Source organism: Hemibagrus wyckioides, linkage group LG01, assembly GCF_019097595.1.
Source record: "Hemibagrus wyckioides isolate EC202008001 linkage group LG01, SWU_Hwy_1.0, whole genome shotgun sequence".
Classification (NCBI taxonomy): Eukaryota; Metazoa; Chordata; class Actinopteri; order Siluriformes; family Bagridae; genus Hemibagrus; species Hemibagrus wyckioides.
This window is the reverse complement of record NC_080710.1, coordinates 4,709,606-4,730,779: the sequence shown is the minus strand read 5'-3', so window position 1 is coordinate 4,730,779 and position 21,174 is coordinate 4,709,606. Positions and strand designations below refer to the sequence as shown.

Here is a 21,174-nt window from a genome sequence, read left to right as displayed (position 1 = left end):
TTTTTTAAAATATTATTATTGACTGCATGTAAGTGGCCCTCTAGCGGATTGTAGCCGGAAACGCAACGTATTATAAACAACAAATATCTGATTAATGCAATGCTCTTTTCCCACCACTAGATGTCGCCGATGCTATTTCTTTTTCTCCCCATTAAACAATAAAGCTTCAGTGCGCGGCGGCTGCGTCCTGAGGAGGAGGAGGAGGTGAAGAGGGAGAGGGAGAAGAGGGAGAGGGATGCGTCGTTGTGAGGATGCGCGAAACGCCCCTAGCAACAACCATCTTTGAAAAAAAAAACAGGGAGAAAAAGCACACACACACACACACACACATAGACGGATGAATAGAAATGGCTAACGTGGTGGGAACGGCAATGTAGGATTGACGATGCCGCCCGAGCGCGTGAGCCGTTTTGTCGTCTTCCTCCTGCTTTTGTGCTACGCCGACTGGACGCACGGGAAATCGGTGGCGGATCCCGGTGAGTGCGGGAGGAAAAGATGCGGGAAAGAAGGGTGGGGAGCGGCAGGGCAAGGGGATCTAATCTCTAATCAATTACATCAGCCAAAAAAAAAAAAACCCAACAAACAAACCTTATAATATCTTCATGATTTAAAAAGCCTACTCGATTGACGCCCTTTGTTTTGTGTTCAAGCTGAATTGTAGTGTGTTATAATAAAACTCTGATTGTGGTATAAAGGAGCATCTTGTGTACGAAATGACAGCATTGCTGCAGCCCTTAAAATGCCTTAAGGACCATTTTATTCAGTAAGTAACGTTTCATTTTTTTATTTTTTAACAATATGACAGCCGGATTCTTCTGCATGAACCAATCAGATGACATCATTTGACATCCCCAGGCCTGTCGTTTATGCAGATTAGTAACGTGACACACATGCGACACGCACCTTATATTGCTTTTGTTCATAAGGCACGCGCAGATATAAACGCTCCTTCTTGCACGTGCAGGGCCGGGGATGTGTCGACGTGTAACTGTGCACCATGTCAGATTCACTCTAGGAGCTCATTTAAAAAGAAAAATATAAAATATATACTGTGGAATATCTTCTTGCACTTTAAACTTCTTTAAAGCTGTATTTTCACTTTAGGTTACGGTTTCCTACATTACCAACAATGCCATTTGACACATAAAGCTACTAAAGCTTCAGTTTTTATGTTAATATTACAGTTTATATTATTAGTTTGCTAACTGGCCTTAACTCTTTGCACTAAATCTACGTTGGATTTGTTGTTTCTATAATATTAAATATCGCTAATAAAACCGAATGATGGCTAAAGGGACACTCTGGATGGAGCTAAAATACCTGCCTGACTATTAATGTGTACAATGTCCTACTTTCAGAGGTGCAGGTGAGGGTCAAGGTCTTTGACAGCGGCAACCTTTCGCCCCTGTCTGATGCCGCCATCGTTGTCCATGGCAACCGGAGCGTACTGGCGTCCGGCCAGGGGGCCAGTGATGATGGGGCAGTAGTGAATTTCCAGTACCGCATGGGCACCTGGGTAATCATCACGGCATCTCGAAAGGATTATGTCACCAGCTCAGTGCCGTGGCATGCCAACAAAGTGCCCTGTGAGTAAACAGTCTGAAAAATACCCCAAACTATTAAACCACATCACTCGTTGAATTCTTGATTCTGATTGGTCAGATGGGGATGATTCATTTCATTCAAATCAGCTTATTCCTGAGGACTTCTTTGGTGGACGATCCTTATTTTAAAAGGTGTCAGTGTTTATATGGTGAAGATTTCTGTAAAGAAATGTGTATATACAGAAGGAGTCTCCAGTGTCAGAGTTTGATTTACTGGTTAGCTGTTGACACCAAACAACCATGTAAGGCCCTAAGATCAACAATTTTTCAAGGGATATGAGGGTGATGCTTTTCCATGTCTATTTGGGATGGTGCATTCAGACATCGCAAGATAAATCCTATAGTAAAATGTGTCTTAATATGGGTTTAGTCATGTATACGTGTGTACAGAAATGTAGTAATCTCTAAACTCTTTCTCTTTAATTTACTTTTAATAATCACATAAATTATTGACACATGTTTTGTAGGAAGGGTTTCAGGGGGACTAAAATGATCCCACAATATAAAAAAGTATTTGTTTTCTGACCTTTGCGGGATTCCCTCTGTGGTCAGATCTGTTGACTTAAGTCCATAATAATTCCGTTAAGTCTGTTAATGTCAATATTTACGCAGGGAAATTTAGACCATTACCTTTAAATACAAACACTTTGAGAATTTGTGGGATAGAAAATGCGGACTGAACAAGCAGATAGCATTGTAACAGAGAAGTGGTGGCTCAGGCAGTTAAGGCTGTGGGGCACTGATCAGAAGGTCAGGGGTTCGAGTCCAAGTTCTGCAAAGCTACTACTGTAAGGCCCTTAATCCTCCCTGCTCCAGGGGCGCCGTATCATGGCTGACCCTGCGCTGTGACCCCAGCTTCCTAATAAGCTGGTATATGTGAAAATCTTGGGGCGGTGGTCAAAGTGGTTAAGGCTCTGGGTCGTTGACCGAAAGATTGGGGTTCAAGCCCCAGCACTACCAAGCTGCCACCATTGGGCCCTTGAGGAAGGCCCTTAACCCTTGGGGTGCTGCGTCATGGCTGACCCTGCACTCTGACCCCAACCCATAAAGATGGGATATGCGAAGAAAGAATTTCACTGTGCAGTAATGTATATGTGACAAATAAAGATAACTTATAAATGCAAAGACAAAAAGGACTAATATTTTGATATAAGAATGAATGAGAAGAACGCAAGCATTTAATGAAATATCTAATTGTGCCTCATGTTTCCACTTCATCAAGGTGCTAAGTAAAATCTTTCAGTTAGTTAGCTGTTTCCTTCCTCAGACCAGTGTTATGTTTGTAGTGTTCAGAGGGAAAGGGAGATGGGAGTCAGGTGTCTTAAATAAATGATGATGTAGTGTGATGTGGATTGCTCTAGTCTGTCTGTATACCGAATGATGCTCGTTTCATGATCTCATCATTTCCTGCCTTGGGAACAAGTATAGGTGATGGAAATGCAGAATGTTTTTAGACTTCAGCTGAAGAAATGAACAGCTACTTGAATAAAATCTCATCTTGATTATTGAGGAAGGAGGTTTAGGTAACTGCCATAGACACCCCTGTGTCAGTTCTTTCTTTAGAAATAACAGAAAGACACTTTACAAGTGCTGTAATCTAAACAATAACAGGAACAAACTTGTTTTGCAGACATTCAGTGTAACTATAAATGGATAAAAAGTATGTTTGGTATTTTGGCTTTTAGAGTCATACTTGAAATATTAGCACAGAAATGAATGTGTAGAAAACACTTGATCCTCTCTCTTCATCTGTATTGCAGTATTCTCCTCAGTCAGCTTGTACCTTCTGGCTCAAAGGCCAGGAACCCTCATCCTCTATGATGATGTCATCCATGTGTTTCATGGCTCTCCAGGTATGCAATGCGTTAGATAGTGAATACTGGTGCTGTGATGATGATTATTTGTGGCTTGTCCATAGGGGCATACACCGATCAGCCATAACATTGTGACCACCTGCCTCATATTGTGTTAGTCCCCATTTAGCTGCCAAAACAGCCCTGACCCGTTGAGGCATGGACTCCACTAGATCCATGAAGGTGTGCTGTGGTATCTGGCACGAAGATGTTAGCAGCAGATCCTTTAAATTCTGTAAGTCCACTTATGCTTGATATGATTGAGATCTGGGGAATTTGGAGGCCATATCAACACCTCAAACTGGTTGTTGTGCTCATCAAACCATTCATGAACCATTTTTGCTTTGTGTCACGGAGCATCATCCTGCTGAAAGAGGCCACAGCCATCAGGGAATACTGTTTCCATGAAATGGTGTACATGGTCTGTAACAATGCTTAGGTAGGTGGTGCGTGTCAATGTAATATCCACATGGATGGCAGGACCCAAGGTTTCCCAGCAGAACATTGCTCAAAGAATGACACTGCCTCCATCGGCTAGCCTTCTTCCCATAGTGCATCCTGGTGCCATGTGTTCCCCAGGTAAGTGATGCACACGCACCCAGCCATCCACGTGATGTAAAAGAAAACACCCCACAAGAGCTGCAGTTTTCGAGATGCTCCGATCCAGTGGTCTAGCCATCACAATTTGGTCCTTCGTCAAACTCAAAGCTCAAATCCTTACGCTTTCCCATTTTTCCTGCTTCTAACACATCAACGTTGAGGACAAAATGTTCACTTACTGCCCAATATATCCCACCCACTAACAGGTGCCATGATGAGGAGATAATCAGCATTACTTACTTCACCTGTCAGTGGTCATAATGTTATGGCTGATCGGTGTATGTTGCAGAACCCAACCATATATAGATAGTAGCCATTAAACAGAATTTAAAGTTCTATTAAATATATGTTGCTATTTGACAGCTATAAGCCAATGTTCTATTGATTTGTTTGCCTTTATGCCATGTTTAGCTACATAGTGATATTATTGCATCTACGGTGCCAATAGAAGCCCACTGGGGCAGGAATCATGTTGCCCTCTGATAGTGCTATGAACATTTTTAGTAGAGAAGAAGCAGCAAATGGAACCAGAATTCTGCCATGTCTTTTGTAAGAAATTTGTTTAAAGCTTGGGTGAGGAAAAGCCCATGTCTATACATCAGTAATGTGTGCGCACCACAGTAACCTTGTTTCCCTGTGCAAAGGCTGAAAGAGAAGAAAAAAAATGTCTCTGTTTTTTAGTGCCTTGGTTTTTCAGTTTCAAGCCTTTTGGGATATAGTTGGTCTGGAGATTTTGTTGAAACTTGGCAACCTTACGTGCTGTATCGAATACAACTGAACAAAGTTAGGTCTTTATCAAGCTGCCAGACTATTTGCTGGATGACTCTGTGTTGTTGAATCTCAGCTGCCTATTATGGGATAACTCTAAAAATTCACTAGATTGTAGCCTACAGCCAAAGTCAAGTGTGATAGCCTCTCGGTTTAATTTTATTCAAGTCTATGTGCGCACACACACACACACACATACACACACCTTGATGTCAGCTACTTTTCCTTACAGTTACTATTTCCTGCTACTGTTGCCATAGCAACAACATTCTCTAAACTCTGGTGCTTAATATAATATTCTAGTATGGCTAAAATCCTTCAATAATAATAATAATAATAATAATAATAATAATAATAATAATTTTAGCCTCACACCTCCAGCGTCCTGGGTTTGAGTCTCGCTCCTGCTCACTGTGTGTGTGGAGTTTGCATGTTCTCCCCATGCTTGGTGGGTTTCCTCTGGGTGCTCCAGTTTCCTCCCACAGTCCAAAGACATGCTTCTAGGCTGATTGGAGTCTCTAAATTGCCCGTAGTGTGTGATTGCATGAGTGAATGAGTGTGTGTGTGTGTGTGTGTGTGTGTGTGTGTGTGCCCTGCGATGGGTCGGCACTCTGTCCAGGGTGTATCCTGCCTTGATGCCCGTTGACGCCTGAGATAGGCACAGGCTTCCCGTGACCCGAGGATAGAACGGATAAGTGGTACAGACAATGAAATGAAAATTTTAGCCTTGAAGTATCAAGTACATAAATTGTGCTTAAATGTTTAACATGTCTTTACTATGTGGCTCTAATATCAGTGGGGCACAAATAATTAACTAAAACCACAACCCCGATGTGATCACACAGGAGGGCGGAGCCAGCCATGGCTGCACATTCCAAGGCGGAGCTTGCAGTTGAACTCCTCCTTCTCTGAAATGACTGCTATTTTGACTACTGCCAGAGATTCGAGTGAAATCAACGACTTCCCCTACCTCCTGGCCCTGGAACCCAATGCCACAGGTCGTATACCAGATAGACAGATCTTTGTACATTTTGAGAATGATTTACATATTTGCTGATAAATGACTGCATGAAAAGTAACGTATGTTTGTTCATGTAGGAGGAGAGAACATTTGGACGGATTTGACAGTAATAGCTGCAGTCAGTGCACAGCTTTTTGACCGGGAAGGCAATGAGGTTCAAGTCACAGAGCCGGTTCATTTCTCCGTTCCACTGCCCACCGACTCCCGTGTCCGGTCTCCCACCAGCATACCTGTGTGGGTGTATAACATGAACGCAGGTATGCATACAGGTTTATGTAATGTACTTTCTGATGGGTTCTTGTTTATTGTATGCTGATGACACTTTCTTGTTCTGCCAAATTCTCAGCTGAGGCAGTCTCAGATTTAAATTTAGCAGGACAGATGATCTTGTCTTACTGTCAATATTTGTTCTGCAGAAACGCAAGTTTATTTTGTACTTTCCCCTCTCCCTTCTCTCCCTGCTAATTCCCACCCACCAGCCAGCTTTCCCCGTCATAAGACAGGTAAAGGCTGGGGAGGGTGAAGGCTAACATGAGACATATGAAGTCAGCCAACTTCACCTTTTTGAATTTCTGTTTATGTTGAGTCACAGTGTAGCATAACAAACCCTGGGGAAAGTGCCATCAACCCTCTTCCACATACATGAACTTGCTTGCTGTGTTTGAGAACATAGCCTGTTTTACTCCCTTGGCTCCTGGACATGGATGGATGGCATAATCAGAATTTGATTTGAACCATCCTTGTTCTATGTATTAATGTCTTATTTGGTAACTGGATTGCATTTTTTTAATAATGTCTAACAAGTACAAAACATTGATATTGCTTTTTCCAGGCCTTTGGGTGAGAAACGGGACTGGTTACATTAGAAGAGATGGCTCTCATTTTACATGGGACTTTATGGCCTCGCGGTTGGGATACTGGATAGCGGCCTTTCCCTCATCATCCGGTAAAATACACATGCACATTTATTTTTGTGACCTGAATCAAACTCACTAGTTTAGAAAATAGACACATGTTGGCCTGATTAAGTGGTGGTAGTCTAAGTTCAAAGGCTACTTTAATAAATTATGGAAGAAGGTTCTCTGTATTCTGGGTAGATTTATACTGGTGTTCACGTTGAATTTCTAGGCTCCTTGATCAGATGATTGTTTTTGAGGTTGCCATGTTCTTCCTGAGTCAGGAAGTCAGAGAAATATTTTTAGACCTGTAATGACAATCAGTTCCTTTTAACTTAATGCTTAATAGTGTTTCTGTATGTATAAAATTGTGCAATGATGATGATACATTAGCAAAACTGTGATTGCATTTTAGGGCCTGGTTTGTCTCATCCAAGCCTGAGGGACATCACAACATACCATACCCTTATCTTGCTCTCCATACTGGGATCTCTGGCCTTGCTTGTACTGGTACTTCTCTGTGTTCTCCTTTACTACTGCAGGTTGGTGGTTGTAGCATGTCAGTTTTTGTTATTTTTAAATTTTCATAATGAAGGATTATCCAATGTCTTTACCTGAAGCATTGTCTTTTCCAAGGCTCCACTGTGTAGCAACTTACATAGTACATGCATTCACATTCTTGCTTTTGTCTCTTGCTGATAGACGGAGATGCCTGAAGCCTCGGAGACAGCAAAAGCAGGGACAAGTCTCAGCTGCTCTGAGCAACTCCAGAAGAGACCAGGGCACCTCCACCTCTCGCCTAAACCTTATCTGTGGTGGTCATGTTGAAGCAACCTCCACCAATGGTGACCCGGAGGCCAGCAAATCTGATGCCTCGACATCCCACGAATACAAGAGTGCACGTGACGAATTTGCCAAGCACGTACCAGCACACAAACTCCGTCATTCATCCAAAAATAAACAGTCCAAAGGAGCCCAGCGAGGTGCTGAAAGCTTCCCTATGAAGGTACATCGTTCCACAGAAACAAGTACCCATGAAAGTACCCTTTCTCATGAAGACTATAGTCGCAACTACAGCCCAGATGTCAAGGATCACGAGTACCGTCGCAGACATGTTGCTAATGACAATCGTGGATACACGGCTGACCCACCTTCTCCACCTCTCTCGGACAAGCCACCAGAATACTCACAGGTTTCCCAAAGTCAGGACCATCTTGCTCGTCCAACAACATTGAACACACAGCCTGGTCAGATCATATTCTGCAGCTCTTTAGATCAAATGACAGAAAATATGTACCGCAGCATGGTTCCAACCTTGGTCATTCCAGCACATTACATGCGCCTGTCGTCTGAGTTTGGTGGTTCGGATGGTGGAAAGGATGGCCAGGGTCAGGCTGAGAGGGAAAGGGAAGGCCAAGGAGGGGCAGGTAATGGTGGTAGCAGTGGAGTTCAGAGCCAAGGTCACCAGGTCCAGATCCAGGGATCAGGCCAGATGCAAGGCCAGCAAGGAGTTGGTTCCCCAGATGGTTCTGAGGAGAATATGTGGGCATCTGGAGGTCCGTCAGCACCAGTCCACATTCCAGTGCTCTTTAATGATTCCACTATGGCTCAGATGAATGGAGAACTCCAGGCACTAACCGAAAAGAAACTTCGAGAACTAGGAGTCAAGCAGCACCCTCGTGCCTGGTTCATATCTCTTGATGGGCGTGCCAATGCTCATGTGCGACACTCCTACATTGATGTTGCCTCAGAATTTGCTCACAGTGGAGCTAACAGCAGTAACCATAGTGCTCAAAGCACTCTGAGCGCCCCTGCTGGCACCAGTAAGGATTGCAGCCCAGACACAAGTCTCCAAGATACTCAACAGGAGCGCAAGCCAGCATCAGGACGGAAGAGTAAAGAGGAAAGGCATGGAAATGGGCGGAAGGGGCATGGAGGGAGCAGCAGTGGGGGGAAGCATTATTCGAAACTGCCTTATAATGATCCTCTAGATCTTGCCGGTGGAGTTGGCCGTATGGGGGCGGGATCACCTCTCGAAAATCCACTGACTCCCCTACTTGATGATGGCCCGGAGGAACCACGAGGGTCACCAATGCCAAGAAGGGGACGAAGCCGGGGTAACAGCTCGCGTAGCAGCAACAGTGAGACCCAACGGGATTCTGTCACCAGCCCAGAGGATGATAACGACCCAGATGACAAGGATGAGAACAAGAAAAGTCCATGGCAACGCATTGAAGAACGACCACTCATGGTGTTCCATCCCAAGAAGTAAAACAGTAACAGAAAGAGACCAAGTCAAACCTTTTTACATATGAAGAACCTGTCCACCTGGGTCCTGGAACCTGTTTGACACTTCAGCACCATCTATAAAAAGGAGGTCTTATCAAGGAAAAAGGTGATGCCCTTGTTTAATAATGAGGATTTTTTTTTAAAATTGGTGATTGTAAGCAAATTTTTGAATATATTGGGGCAATTTAATCCATTTCCTGCAAGCTGAATGAAACAATGTTAGAATCATTTTGTAATAAATCAAATACCACCCTTACATCACCAAAAACTATATCTCTAGTTCTGATGTGAATATGAGACTAGTAAAAAGATGAGATTCCGGGAACAGAAGAGCAGATGAGGTGACACTGACATAAAATATATCCAACACCTCGATGATGCCTGACTGAAGTCCCTTACCTAATATGAAATGGAGTTTTTACCATAAGTCTAAATAAAAATATTTCTTAATGTACGTTATATACGTACGTTTACAATCAACTACGGCACAAATGAAGTCACAAAACTACATACAGGACTGTTTTAATTGCATCTCAGCCAGAATGGCTTGGTGATGGGTGTGGATTTTTGGAATGGTGCCGTAATGGAAATGGCATGTTTATGACTGGTTTTGGGGCAAAAAAAAAAAAAAAAGAGGAGGAGGCCTTGTGCTGAAGAGTGAAAGATTACTTTTACACAACTGGGTGGTTTCATATGTTCATATTTGATGTTATTCTTGTGTACATCCTGTTTCATATTCCTGATGTACATTTTATTGTACACACATTTATATGTGTGTTACTTTATTCATGTATTATTAATGTTTTTTTTTTTAAATATTGATAACACCAAGATGTCAATATGAACAGTGATGATATTAGGAAATACTGGTTTATAAATCCAAACATTCCCAATGACCAATGCCTCCACAGTTGACAGGATTTGTATCAATTCATAGTTTATTTCTTTATTAGGTGATTTTATTAGACACAGTTGAAAGTTTTCATTTGTTCGTTCCTGTTTTTTAAAGTAGTTATCCAGTGGCGATGTTTGTTTTTTCTTTTCATGTCTGAAACAAAGTTTTGTACAGGAAATGCTGTTTTTTTTTCTGTACACGTTTATGTGCCAATATGAACTTTTCAGATCATACTAATTGTAACTTTTTAATCATGGTTTACAATATTTACTAAGTTTACCAGAGTTTATCAGAGATCACATTTGGGAGTGATTTTTAGTGTTAAAAAACTCGCTTGATAACGTCTCGACTGACATAAATCAGGTTTTTTTTTAAAAACAGTATACACAAAAAGGTTTTGAGGGGGCTGTGAGCTACATCAGTATCATGACCTTGCACTGTTGCTACGTTCACAATCAAAGGAACTGCTGCTTTTTGCAGTTACACAACCAAACGTGATATTTTGACCAATCACAAACTGAAAAAACAAATTTGACTGTGATCCAAAAACATTTAATCAGACAGCTGCTTTCTGAATGGGGTGAAGACATTTCAGTAATTATATAAAGCGTGTTAAGTAAAAAGTAAGTTTACGAAAACACAGTTTTAGCGAAATAATCGACAAATAATTAAGGATAGCATTGGACTGTATCCAAGTTGTTCTGAATGAATTTCCCCGGACAGCATGTTCCTAAGTGTTTTATTCCTCTTATAATAGCAATATTGCGAAAGTTTTACTTTTTATCCTCTTTTATGTACGTTGTTAATGTTACAGGACGTCTGCGCAACAACTTATTTCTGTTAAAAAAACATTTTCTCTTAATGTTAATAAGACAAAAGTTACAGAGAAATCGTGTCGTTTTGGTTCTAAAACTTCGTTACAATTCACTGAATTCAATAACCACTTTTCATGAATGTTAAACAAACGTTTCCTCACAAAAAACTACTATTAATTTTGTAATTAGGAATCGATTATTTGGAGCATCCACCACGTAAGGACCTCTAGAATCAGCTGTTACTATAGAAACAGTAAGACTTTCTGACCAATCAGAATTGAGAATTCCAACAGAGGGAATCCTGTGTATATAGTAGTTTTTATATGCATGGGATGTAGACTAGGAAGATTTTTTATGACTGAGGATCAAAATTGTTCCAGTGAAGTATGGGAATATGGGAGTTATGAAATGTGTTGTGTTGAGTTTGCGAGAAAGCGAGTGAGGTGAATGTTTAGCATGTGCAGAAGCCAAAATGGCGCCTTGTCGGAAGGCTAAAACAACAAACCCTGTGTTGAAATATTCGGTGCTATTTGTTATCCGCCAGTGCATTTTACTTAACTGCATGGCAATTTTTACTGTCTTTTCTGTCTACTCTCTGTAATCGCTCTTAACCGTGAATGAAATGCTGCTTTCTTGATGAGAATTCTAAACTTTCTCCATTCAAAGTCACATCCTTCATTTTTCAAAATAATATTTTTAATCTTTTCATTTTTGGAGACACATTTTTTGGTTCATTTTCATAGGACAAAAAAAAACAACTTGTGGCCTATTTTAAATCAAAGCACAGCAGAAGCACAGGTCAACTAAGCACTACTGGTTTGGTTCGGCCAAAAAATAAATAAATAAACAAATAAATTAATTAATTAATGAATAGCTCAATTGATTAGCTGAGACATCTTTTTGTTTGGTTTTCATCAGACTGTTAATACAGCTTTTTTCCCCTCTGCAATTGTTTTACTGCACTTGTACTACAGCACTTCGAAAATGTAAATTGTTTAGAAATTTATGAATGGCACAAATAGTTATCTGATTTATTTAAAAAAAAAAAATCTAGGCAAGTAAACCTGTTTAAAATATAATTAAACATAACTGGTATTTCATACAGTAAGATTATAAATAATAAAAATGAAAAAGTTAGATTTTTTCTATTAGAAATTATATTGGAAATAAAAAAATTTACTTAAATTTAGCAAAATTTGGAAAAATGTAAAAAATAAAATTAGCAAAATTAGGAAAAATGTTTAGCAATCAGGTTTCTATTTGGTTAATAATAATAATAATAATAATAATAATAATAATAATAATAATAATAATAATAATAATAGATACATTTGACTACATTATTTTAAAGAGTAACTCTAGTACAAAACTAAACAAGCGAACGTCAGACACCAAAAAACGTCTTGACTTTACTCAAATTGTTTTTGCCGAACCAAAATGACACCAGTTGCCTCAGATTATTGTACTGTAGATCCCAGAAGTGTCAGTTCTGGCTCTAGTAACTGGAGCTCTTCTACCTGCTGTAACACTGACCTGTCGCTATTGGTGCTTTAATAATATACCGCTCGATATATATACGCACCATGTAAATACAGATATATTTAAAATAAAATAATCGGACTATTTAACTATTTAAACATGTAATAGAGCCATAGAACTTTGTTTTTGTTTTTTTTTTAAAAACACTTAGAAACTTGTGCCTGTTTTTGCTTAAATATCTGAGACGAAAAGTTAGGACTTAGGAACTGTTAGTTAAGAACTATTAAATTACGGAACCGTTTATTTTTTCAGAATTTGTTTGGTTTGTTGCTTCACCTCGATAACAGTGTTTCCGTTTCTGAGATGCTTCCGGAAGGTAGAAAGCTTTTAAGAAGCTAAAAACGTATTAACTTCCTTTGAGGAACCATTTTTTTTCTAAATAAGGTGTTGCAGAACCATCACCAGAACCCAGAACAAAAGATTTCTTTGATTTGTCCCTTTAAGGATCTGTTTATTCCCACAAAGACTATGTCTTTTTGTGAATTTTACAGAATCCATTGTTTATTTCCCAGACAGATTTCTTTACCTCGTTCCTTAAAAGTTGAGGAATTGTTTTCCAAGAGTGATTTATCCCCCAGAGAATTTGAGGATTTCTTAGGTTTATCCCTTCAAGGTTCTGTCTAGATTCTTACTAGATAGTAGAACTATTTTTAGAAAGCTAAGAACTTTAAGCAATCCAACCAACCCCTTTGGAGAACCCTAGAGGTTTTAAGGAATATGTGTGAGGTTCTTACTAGATAGTAGAATTATTTTAGAAAGCAATGAACTTTTAGAAATCCAGCCAATCCCTTAAAGAACCCATGAAGAACCCTAGAGGTGTTGAGGAATATGTATGAGGTCTTTTTAAGATGCTTTTCAGAAGAACCCTAATGTTGGTTTGTTCTTTAAGAGTTTCCTTTGAGAAACCCCAAGAGTCCAGAAACTAAAAAGTTTCAAAAATCTGTTTTGCTATTTTTGTCTGTTTGTCTCATTTCTCTGTTTTGTTCCAGAAGGTCAGATATTTTCTGTAGAAGCTGAAAAATCTGTGTTAATTCCATGTGGATTTCTATACTTTGTCCCTTCAAGCTTGTTGCAGAATTTTTTTCCGTACAAAAGCCCCCTTTTTTCTATTCGTATGGTTTTCACTTCCTGTTTTCCTGTTTTCACCTGAATCTAAATGTATTTATTGAGTATTGTATAGAGAGTATTGTAAAGAGAAGAGTGTTTGCTCTCTGTGAGTATGGAGTGTGTGTGTGAATTATCCTCTGTCTTAAAGGTGCTCCCTTTCAAACCGAAGCCATTCTCCGTCGTTACTGCGAACCGTCCGTAAGCGTCCGTCTGGTTGTAGATTCATAAAGTGAATAACGTGATCACGAGTGCTCTGAGAAGACGTGTAAATATTTCTCTTGTTAATCTGGGATGGACGGACGTCCTGACTCGGCTCAGACTTTTCATGTTTTCAGTCGTAGCTTTTCCGTGTGGCATTTCAATTCGAAACCTTTACTGAATTGTAAGAAAAAGCATTGATTTGATTGTACATTCTCCCAAGACAACATGATAATAAACTTGTTTACATATTGATTTCACACTTCTCTCTGGTGATTTTTTTTTGTTCACTTTTAAAATTTGTGAGAGATTTGCAAATAACAACAACAACAAAAAACATTGCGAAAAATTATGGGATTTTTTGTTACAGAACAAAAAGATCGATTTGTCTTCAAACAAATATGTTAGTTTGAGGCTATTAAAAACAATATTAAGCATAAAACTCTCAGGCGTGTGATCAGGAAGTGTTTTATTCCTCTTAAACCAGTTGTCATTTTTATGTCATCATCCATTTACAGACACACTGAAGGTTGAAGAACCAAATTAGTCATCACTTATGGGGTCAGTTTAGTAAGTATTTATAACTCACAAACAATGGCAGTACCTTTACCTCATCTATATTTGCCTTTCCCTTATCTTCCTTCTCCTTTACCTAATCTATCTTCTTTACCTCGTATATCTTCGACTTTATCTCATCTATCTTTGCCTTTACCTCATCTTCCTTCTCCTTTACTTCATCTATCTTCTCCTTTACCTCATCTTCCTTCTCCTTTACCTCATCTATCTTTGACTTTACCACATCTGTCTTCGCCTTTACCTCATCTGTCTTGACCTTTACCTTATCTGTCTTCAGCTTTACCTTGTCTATCTTCTCCTTTACCTAATCTATCTTCGACTTCACCTCATCTGTCTTCGCCTTTACCTCATCTGTCCTCTCCTTTACCTCATCTGTCTTCTCCTTTACCTAATCTTTATTCGCCTTTACCTCATCTATCTTCACCTTTACCTCATCTATCTTTGCCTTTACCTCATCTATCTTCGGCTTTATCTCATCTGTCTTTGCCTTTACCTCATCTATCTTTGCCTTTACCTCATCTATCTTTGCCTTTACCTCATCTATCTTCGGCTTTATCTCATCTGTCTTTGCCTTTACCTCATCTGTCTTTGCCTTTACCTCATCTATCTTTGCCTTTACCTCATCTATCTTTGCCTTTACCTCATCTGTCTTCGGTTTTATCTCATCTGTCTTTGCCTTTACCTCATCTATCTTTGCCTTTACCTCATCTATCTTCGGCTTTATCTCATCTGTCTTTGCCTTTACCTCATCTATCTTTGCCTTTATCTCATCTGTCTTCGCCTTTACATCATCTGTCTTTGCCTTTACCTCATCTATCTTCGCCTTTATCTCATCTGTCTTCGCCTTTACATCATCTGTCTTTGCCTTTACCTCATCTGTCTTCACCTTTATCTCATCTATCTTGTCCTTTACCTCTTAGCCTTTACCTCATCTATCTTTTCCTTTACCTCATATATCTTTGCTTTTATCTAATCTATCTTTGCCTTTACCTCATCTATCTTCTCCTTTACCTTATTTATCTTTGCCTTTACCTCATCACTCCTTATTATGCTCACCTGTTTTCAGTTCGTTCCTTTTAATGTTTTTGTTTCATTACTAAACTTCTCTTTATTGTGTCATGCCTCTTCCTGTCAGCTCTTATTTCTTTCATTTTGTAGCTTTTTTTGTTTTATATTTTTTATTTTTTTAAATAAAAATTCAACACTTGCATTCGTTTTCACTGTTTCGCGCCTCAGTCGTTGCCTTATTCTTGTCCTCTTGTCCTCTTCTTGTCCTCCAGTCCAGCAGGTGGCAGCAACAACACATTCACAGCAACGTATATCGGTTTATTCCCAAATGGCTTTCTCTCTCACACACAGTGCACTACATGACGCCTACAGTCGCCATTTTACTCCATTTTGTAGTGCTAATATATAGGGAACAAGGGAAGTATTTAGGACGTAGCCAGCGTCAGGTTTGGCCAGCTGGGGCACGGTATTTGACTTCATCCGGTCAATCTCCATCGAGTGATTTATAAAAATATTTTTATTTTGTCTTACTATGTGCCAGAGCAGTCAAACTCCTAAAAGTGTATAATGAATTTATTTCATGGTGTCGCGTGTGAATGTAGTTTGATTTGCAGCACGTGCCGAAGGATTTAGTCGTGTTAAGGAAAGGAGAAGGACGTCTCTGTTATTATTATTATTATTATTATTTTGCCTTTTTAGGTCAACAACAACGTTTAGTAAGTAGGCGAAACATTTACCTTAAAGCATTAACATTAACAAATAAATCTTTCAGGGTGTTTCCAGGTGTTAGTGAGCTATAAACTAGTAATAATGCGTTATACACGCTGTTACACAGGAACTACATGCTCATAGTGGCTAGCTAGCTCTTATCTATATGCATATAACGTTAGATAATAACTAATTAATAATAAATATGTTACAGCATTGTAGTATGGATTAGTACTTTTAAGAATGCACACAGTTTACTGAAGTAAATAAGTAATGTGTAGTAATGTGCAGTTCGCAGAAAAAGAAAACGAAGATGTAGTTCACACAGCGGCCACCAGATGGCGCACAACACGCGTGCTTTCAAACAGCGCCCCTTGATTTATTTTCCATAACTCACTGAGGTGAATGAGCTAGTGAATACAATGACCGTACTGCTTTCTGTCATGGAGGGGTCAAGCACTAGTGGTTGAAGAATAATAACAGAATTGTGTTTGTTTTTGGTTAATAAATGTAATCCGGTGTGTGGTGTTGTGTTGCAGCATGTTTCTGGTGGGGTTAACGGGAGGAATCGCCTCAGGAAAGAGCACCGTGTCCTCTCAGCTCCGGGAGCTCGGCTGTCCTGTCATCGATGCGGATGTCGTGGCCAGGAGAGGTGAACAAACAGAGGAAACAAAATCACATTAACACACTTTCTTCCTTTCACAGTTCTCTTCTTTCATTCTTTCTTTCTTTCACCCTTCCTTCTAAACCTTCTTCCCTGCTTCATTCATTCATTTCCTTCTTCATTCAGTCCTTTCTTACTTCCTTCTTCAGTTCCCTTCTCCCTTCCTCACTACCGCCCTTACTTCCTTTTGCACTTCCATCCTTCTGCAACAACTTTTTCTTTCTTTCTTTCTTTCTTTCTTTCTTTCTTTCTTTCTTTCTTTCTTTCTTTCTTTCTTTCTTTCTTTCTTTCTCTTTCTTTCTTTCTTTCTTTCCTTCTTTCTGTCTTTCTTTCTTTCTTTCTTTCCTCCTTCCTACCTTCCTTCTATCCACAATACCTTCTTCTCTTCTCTTCTCTTCTCTTCTCTTCATTTTTCCTTTCTTTCTTCCTTCCTTCCTTCTATACATAATTCCTTTCATCCTTCATTCTTTCCATTATTCATTTTTTCCTCTCTTCCATAATTCCTTCCTTCTATACACAATTCCTCCCATCTTTTGTGTCTTCATTTGTCCCTTTGCACTTCCTTTCTTCTATCCACAATTCCTTCTTTTATTTTTTACTCCCTTCCTTCCTTCCTTCCTTCCTTCCTTCCTTCCTTCCTTCCTTCCTTCCTTCCTTCCTTCCTTCTGCACCTCTGTGCTTCCTTCCTTTCCCAATGTCCTTCTACTCTTCTTCCTATCTGTTGTCAGTTCTGCACTCTTGTGTTTTTGTTTGTTTGTGGCTGTGACAAACGCAGCAATGTAAATGTTGATAAAATGTTCCAGTTGTTTAAATTTAGATGTATTATATGGTCTAGTCTGAATGTTCGATGCAGTTTGCTGGGCATTGTGTTGTATTGAAAATGAAAGCAGTGTGTGTGAATCCGTGGTGCTGAAGCCTGTGTCTGTGCGACAGTGGTGGAGCCTCAGACCCGAGCGTACCGCCTCCTGGTGCAGTATTTCGGGCAGGAGGTTCTGCTGGAGAACGGGGAGATAGACAGACAGAAGCTCGGCCAGATCATCTTCTCCGACCCTGAGAAACGCAGAATGCTGAACTCCATCACACACCCTGAGATCCACAGAGCCATGCTCAAACAGATCCTGTACTACTTCCTCCGAGGTTGGAGTCAAAACACACACACACACACTCCTTTTTTCCACACTTCTTCCTTATTTTCACTTGTTCCTTCCTTCTTTCCGCAATTGTTTTCTGTCCATTTCCTTCCTTCCTTCTTTACTTTCTTTTACATTTCCTCTACTTTCTTGTTTCCTTCCCCTCAGACCTCCTTCTGCACTTATTTCCTTTCTTCCTCACTTTCTTCCATCCTTATTTTCCTACACATTTCCTTTCCTTTCTGCTTTCATCTTTCCTTCCATCCACACCAACATCTGTACTTCCACATGTCCATCCTTTGTTTGTTTGTTTATTTCCTTCCGTCCTTCCTTTTGTACTAAATTTTTCACATTTTTTACCTTCTGCACTTCCTTCCTTCTTACACACTTTTTTCTTCCTTTCCTTTCCAGAGGTTTGAGGATGAGAAATATTTGACATTATTTTTAATAAATCTTTCTGTTTGTCTTCATAAGGTTACCGCTATGTCATTCTGGACGTTCCTCTGCTGTTTGAGACGCGTCGTCTCACTCACTTAATGAAGCACACCGTCGTGGTGTATTGGTAAGAGCTCTAGTCTTCATCATAAAAATATTTAGCATTTATCATCCGCTGTTTATTTACATGCAGCATGAAAAAGTGGTTATGTGTGATTTACTGCTGTATTACATCATGTATTCTTCCTTCTATCCTTTGTTCCTTTGTTCATTTGTTCCTTCCTTCTGTCTATCCATATTTTCTTATATATATACATATTTTCTTTCTTTCTTTCTTTCTTTCTTTCTTTCTTTCTTTCTTTCTTTCTTTCCTTCCTTCCTTCCTTCCTTCCTTCCTTCCTTCCATCCATAATACTTTCCTTCCTTCCTTCCTTCCTTCCTTCCATCCACAATACTTTCCTTCCTTCCTTCCTTCCTTCCTTCCTTCCTTCCTTCCTTCCTTCCTTCCTTCCTTCCTTCTATTCTCAATATTTTCCTTCCTTCCTTCCTTCCTTCCTTCTATCCACCATACTTTCCTTCCTTCCTTCCTTCCTTCCTTCCTTCCTTCCTTCCACAATACTTTCCTTCCCTCCTTCCTTCCTCTCTTCCTTCGTCTCCTCCTTCCTTCCTTCCTTCCTTCCTTCCTTCCTTCCTTCTATCCACAATACTTTCCTTCCTTCCTTCCTTCCTTCCTTCCTTCCTCTCTTCCTTTGTCTCCTTCCTTCCTTCCTTCCTTCCTTCTTCTCTTCCTTCCTTCCTTCCTTCCTTCCTTCCTCTTTTCCTTCTTTCATCCTAGATCCCAGTGCTTTTGAATTCTTGATTCTGATTGGTCAGAATGTGTTGGTTGATTTTCAGTAACAGCAGTTCTGATTGGTTCTGGCTGTATTTCAGATCACAGGCTGTAATCCTGTGTTAGTGTTTGTATAGTGCTGCCTCTTTCACAGGAATGTGTATGGTGAAGTTTTTAGTTTTTATGTTTTTAACTCTGAAATGCTGAAACATATGACTGCATCTCTTAACCCCCCCTGTCTCTCTCTCTCTCTCTCTCTCTCTCTGTGTGCATCTGTCTATCTGTTGTTCTCTCATCCTCAGTGACCCCGCCACTCAGCTGGCTCGGCTCATGCAGCGTGACTCCCTGAGCCGCGAGGAGGCAGAACAGCGCATTGCTGCCCAGATGCCCCTGAGCGAGAAGCGAGGGCTGGCCAGGCATGTAATCGAAAACTCCGGCTCGCGCGAGGACACACACCGCCAGGTCCTGCGCTTACACACCGTGCTGGACGACTCCATGGAGTTCCTTCCCATCAGAGCCGTCGCCGTGGCAGCCGTCGCCGGGCTAGGAGGACTCTTTCTGTACATGCTTAAACTCCTAACATCTTAGCCATCAAGTGCAAAACACATTTTACGTAGCGAATGTACTTTATATACAGAAATGACCTACAGACTTTAACCTCTATCAAAAACATATTCCTCACACACAGCATCTTTATCACCCACAGCCCGCTGTCCTGGAGACACACGGATACACTTCAGCACTTTTTTACGTTACAAATGACGCTCAACTGATCGTTGGTTTCATATTAACGGCTCGAAAGAAAGCGATCCAAAACTAATCGGTCAGTTAAGACTTTAACAGGAAAGGAGGCAGTGACCAGCTGCAGTGGACGAGCTGCATTATAGGAAGCGTTTTCTTACTGTTTAGTCGCCATTTTTGTCACCAGGGCAAAATGTAAACGCGCTGTAAACTCACTCACTAATTTAAGGATGATTGATGTAGAAAATTAGCAAATCAGCTATTAATTTTTTGTGGATTTGGCCTACGAAAGCGAAGATTATAAAAGATCGAAAAACGAGTGGCTCAGTCGTTGAATTTACACAAAACAATTTATAAAATTTGTGAAAAATCACATAACCAATTCGTTTAAAAATCACTACAGAAATATTTGTGTAGGTTTTTTTTTTTTTTTTAAATTAATAACCAAAAAAGCAATGATAATAAAATGTTAGTATTAAGCAAGTTAATAATTATCACACTGTAAATAAAGTAAAAATTTGTTATGTTTTAATTTTTTGTTTTTTTGGGAGAAAACCTAACTAATATATACAAATTTTAAGCTTTTCTCTTCGGTTTTATTTTTCCCATATTTTTAAGAGTGTTTAGTATAGAATGGGTTTTCTTCCACATTCAGACAAATCGAAAAGCTACATAAATTTTAATGGTCAGTATCACAATTTGCACTTTTTTTGCTACAAAGCTTTGGGAAATGGGGCTGGATCACAGCCTGCGTGTCCTACCACATAGTGTGGGTTGGTTTTTGTTTTCTTTCCTGGTGAAAGTGAGTTCGCGAAATTATTTATTCATCTATATTCAGTTCTAAAGTGCACTAACGGAGGTCCAGCTACTTAACACACCTCTTTACAGCATTTCGAATTCTGTCCTCATAACGACGAAGAAACTGAAAACACTGTGATTGATTCAAGCACACAAACACTATAATCTGCTCTGTAAATGAAGCTCAGTTTCAGTTTTCTTTGTCTCACACACACACACACACACACACAGGTGAAGCTGAATGTATCCGGTCAAGTCAGTGCTGCTCTTTGGAAATGAAGGGAATGTAACAGTTGAACTGACACATTAAACAAGTTTCCAGAATAATCCAGAGTGATTTATTTATAAAATTATTTACACTTTTTTCCTTTCGCCTTGGTGAAAGACACTTGGTGTCATAATGCAGGTTACAGGTTTGTATATATCGCTGGTGGTGTGTGTGTTTTTTTCATTGTCATGAATTCCAACGTTCCCTGGTACGGTGGCCGAGAAGAGCAAAACAAAATAAGAAATAAAAATACACTATATTGCCAAAAGTTTTGGGACACCTCTCCAAATCATTGAATTCAGGGGTTGTTTTTCAGGGGTTGGGCTCGACCCCTTAGTTCCAGTGAAAGGAACTCTTAATGCTTCAGCTTCATACCAAGACATTTTGGACAATTTCATTCTCCAAACTTTGTGGGAACAGTTTGGGGATGAC

General features: G+C 39.8%; 2 protein-coding genes across 5 annotated transcripts; both read left to right on the top strand.

The window, feature by feature from the left end:
- The first annotated feature begins 234 nt into the window (after window positions 1-234).
- LOC131352095 (protein FAM171A2) lies at window positions 235-13,845 on the top strand. 3 transcript variants are annotated; one of them, XM_058388020.1, is made up of 8 exons: window positions 235-476; window positions 1,359-1,586; window positions 3,365-3,457; window positions 5,671-5,823; window positions 5,924-6,103; window positions 6,679-6,792; window positions 7,158-7,284; window positions 7,445-13,845. In XM_058388020.1, the coding sequence occupies exons 1-8, from the start codon at window positions 386-388 to the stop codon at window positions 9,012-9,014; spliced, it is 2,556 nt and encodes an 851-aa protein (XP_058244003.1). In that variant the 5' UTR covers window positions 235-385; the 3' UTR covers window positions 9,015-13,845. The 3 variants fall into 3 exon arrangements, with proteins under 3 accessions (XP_058244003.1, XP_058244081.1, XP_058244160.1); XM_058388098.1 differs by lacking the exon at window positions 235-476 and adding an exon at window positions 509-763; XM_058388177.1 differs by lacking the exons at window positions 235-476; window positions 1,359-1,586; window positions 3,365-3,457 and adding an exon at window positions 3,471-5,523.
- Window positions 13,846-15,597: 1,752 nt separating this feature from the next.
- On the top strand, window positions 15,598-20,801 carry dcakd (dephospho-CoA kinase domain containing). Of its 2 annotated transcripts, none has more exons than XM_058402598.1 (5): window positions 15,598-15,635; window positions 16,417-16,529; window positions 17,475-17,678; window positions 18,146-18,233; window positions 19,238-20,801. In XM_058402598.1, exons 2-5 carry the CDS (start codon window positions 16,418-16,420, stop codon window positions 19,521-19,523), a joined length of 690 nt encoding a protein of 229 aa, XP_058258581.1. In that variant the 5' UTR covers window positions 15,598-15,635; window position 16,417; the 3' UTR covers window positions 19,524-20,801. The 2 variants fall into 2 exon arrangements, with proteins under 2 accessions (XP_058258581.1, XP_058257832.1); XM_058401849.1 differs by having other exon boundaries at window positions 15,600-15,885.
- The last annotated feature ends 373 nt before the right edge of the window (window positions 20,802-21,174 follow it).

Coding starts and splice junctions, on each gene's coding strand:
- LOC131352095 (XM_058388020.1), top strand. CDS start 386: ATGCCGCCCGAGCGCGTGAGCCGTTTTGTCGTCTTCCTCCTGCTTTTG. Junction 6,793..7,157: donor GGCCTTTCCCTCATCATCCG/GTAAAATACACA, acceptor ATTGCATTTTAG/GGCCTGGTTTGTCTCATCCA. Junction 7,285..7,444: donor GTTCTCCTTTACTACTGCAG/GTTGGTGGTTGT, acceptor TCTTGCTGATAG/ACGGAGATGCCTGAAGCCTC.
- dcakd (XM_058402598.1), top strand. CDS start 16,418: ATGTTTCTGGTGGGGTTAACGGGAGGAATCGCCTCAGGAAAGAGCACC. Junction 16,530..17,474: donor GGATGTCGTGGCCAGGAGAG/GTGAACAAACAG, acceptor TCTGTGCGACAG/TGGTGGAGCCTCAGACCCGA. Junction 17,679..18,145: donor CCTGTACTACTTCCTCCGAG/GTTGGAGTCAAA, acceptor TGTCTTCATAAG/GTTACCGCTATGTCATTCTG.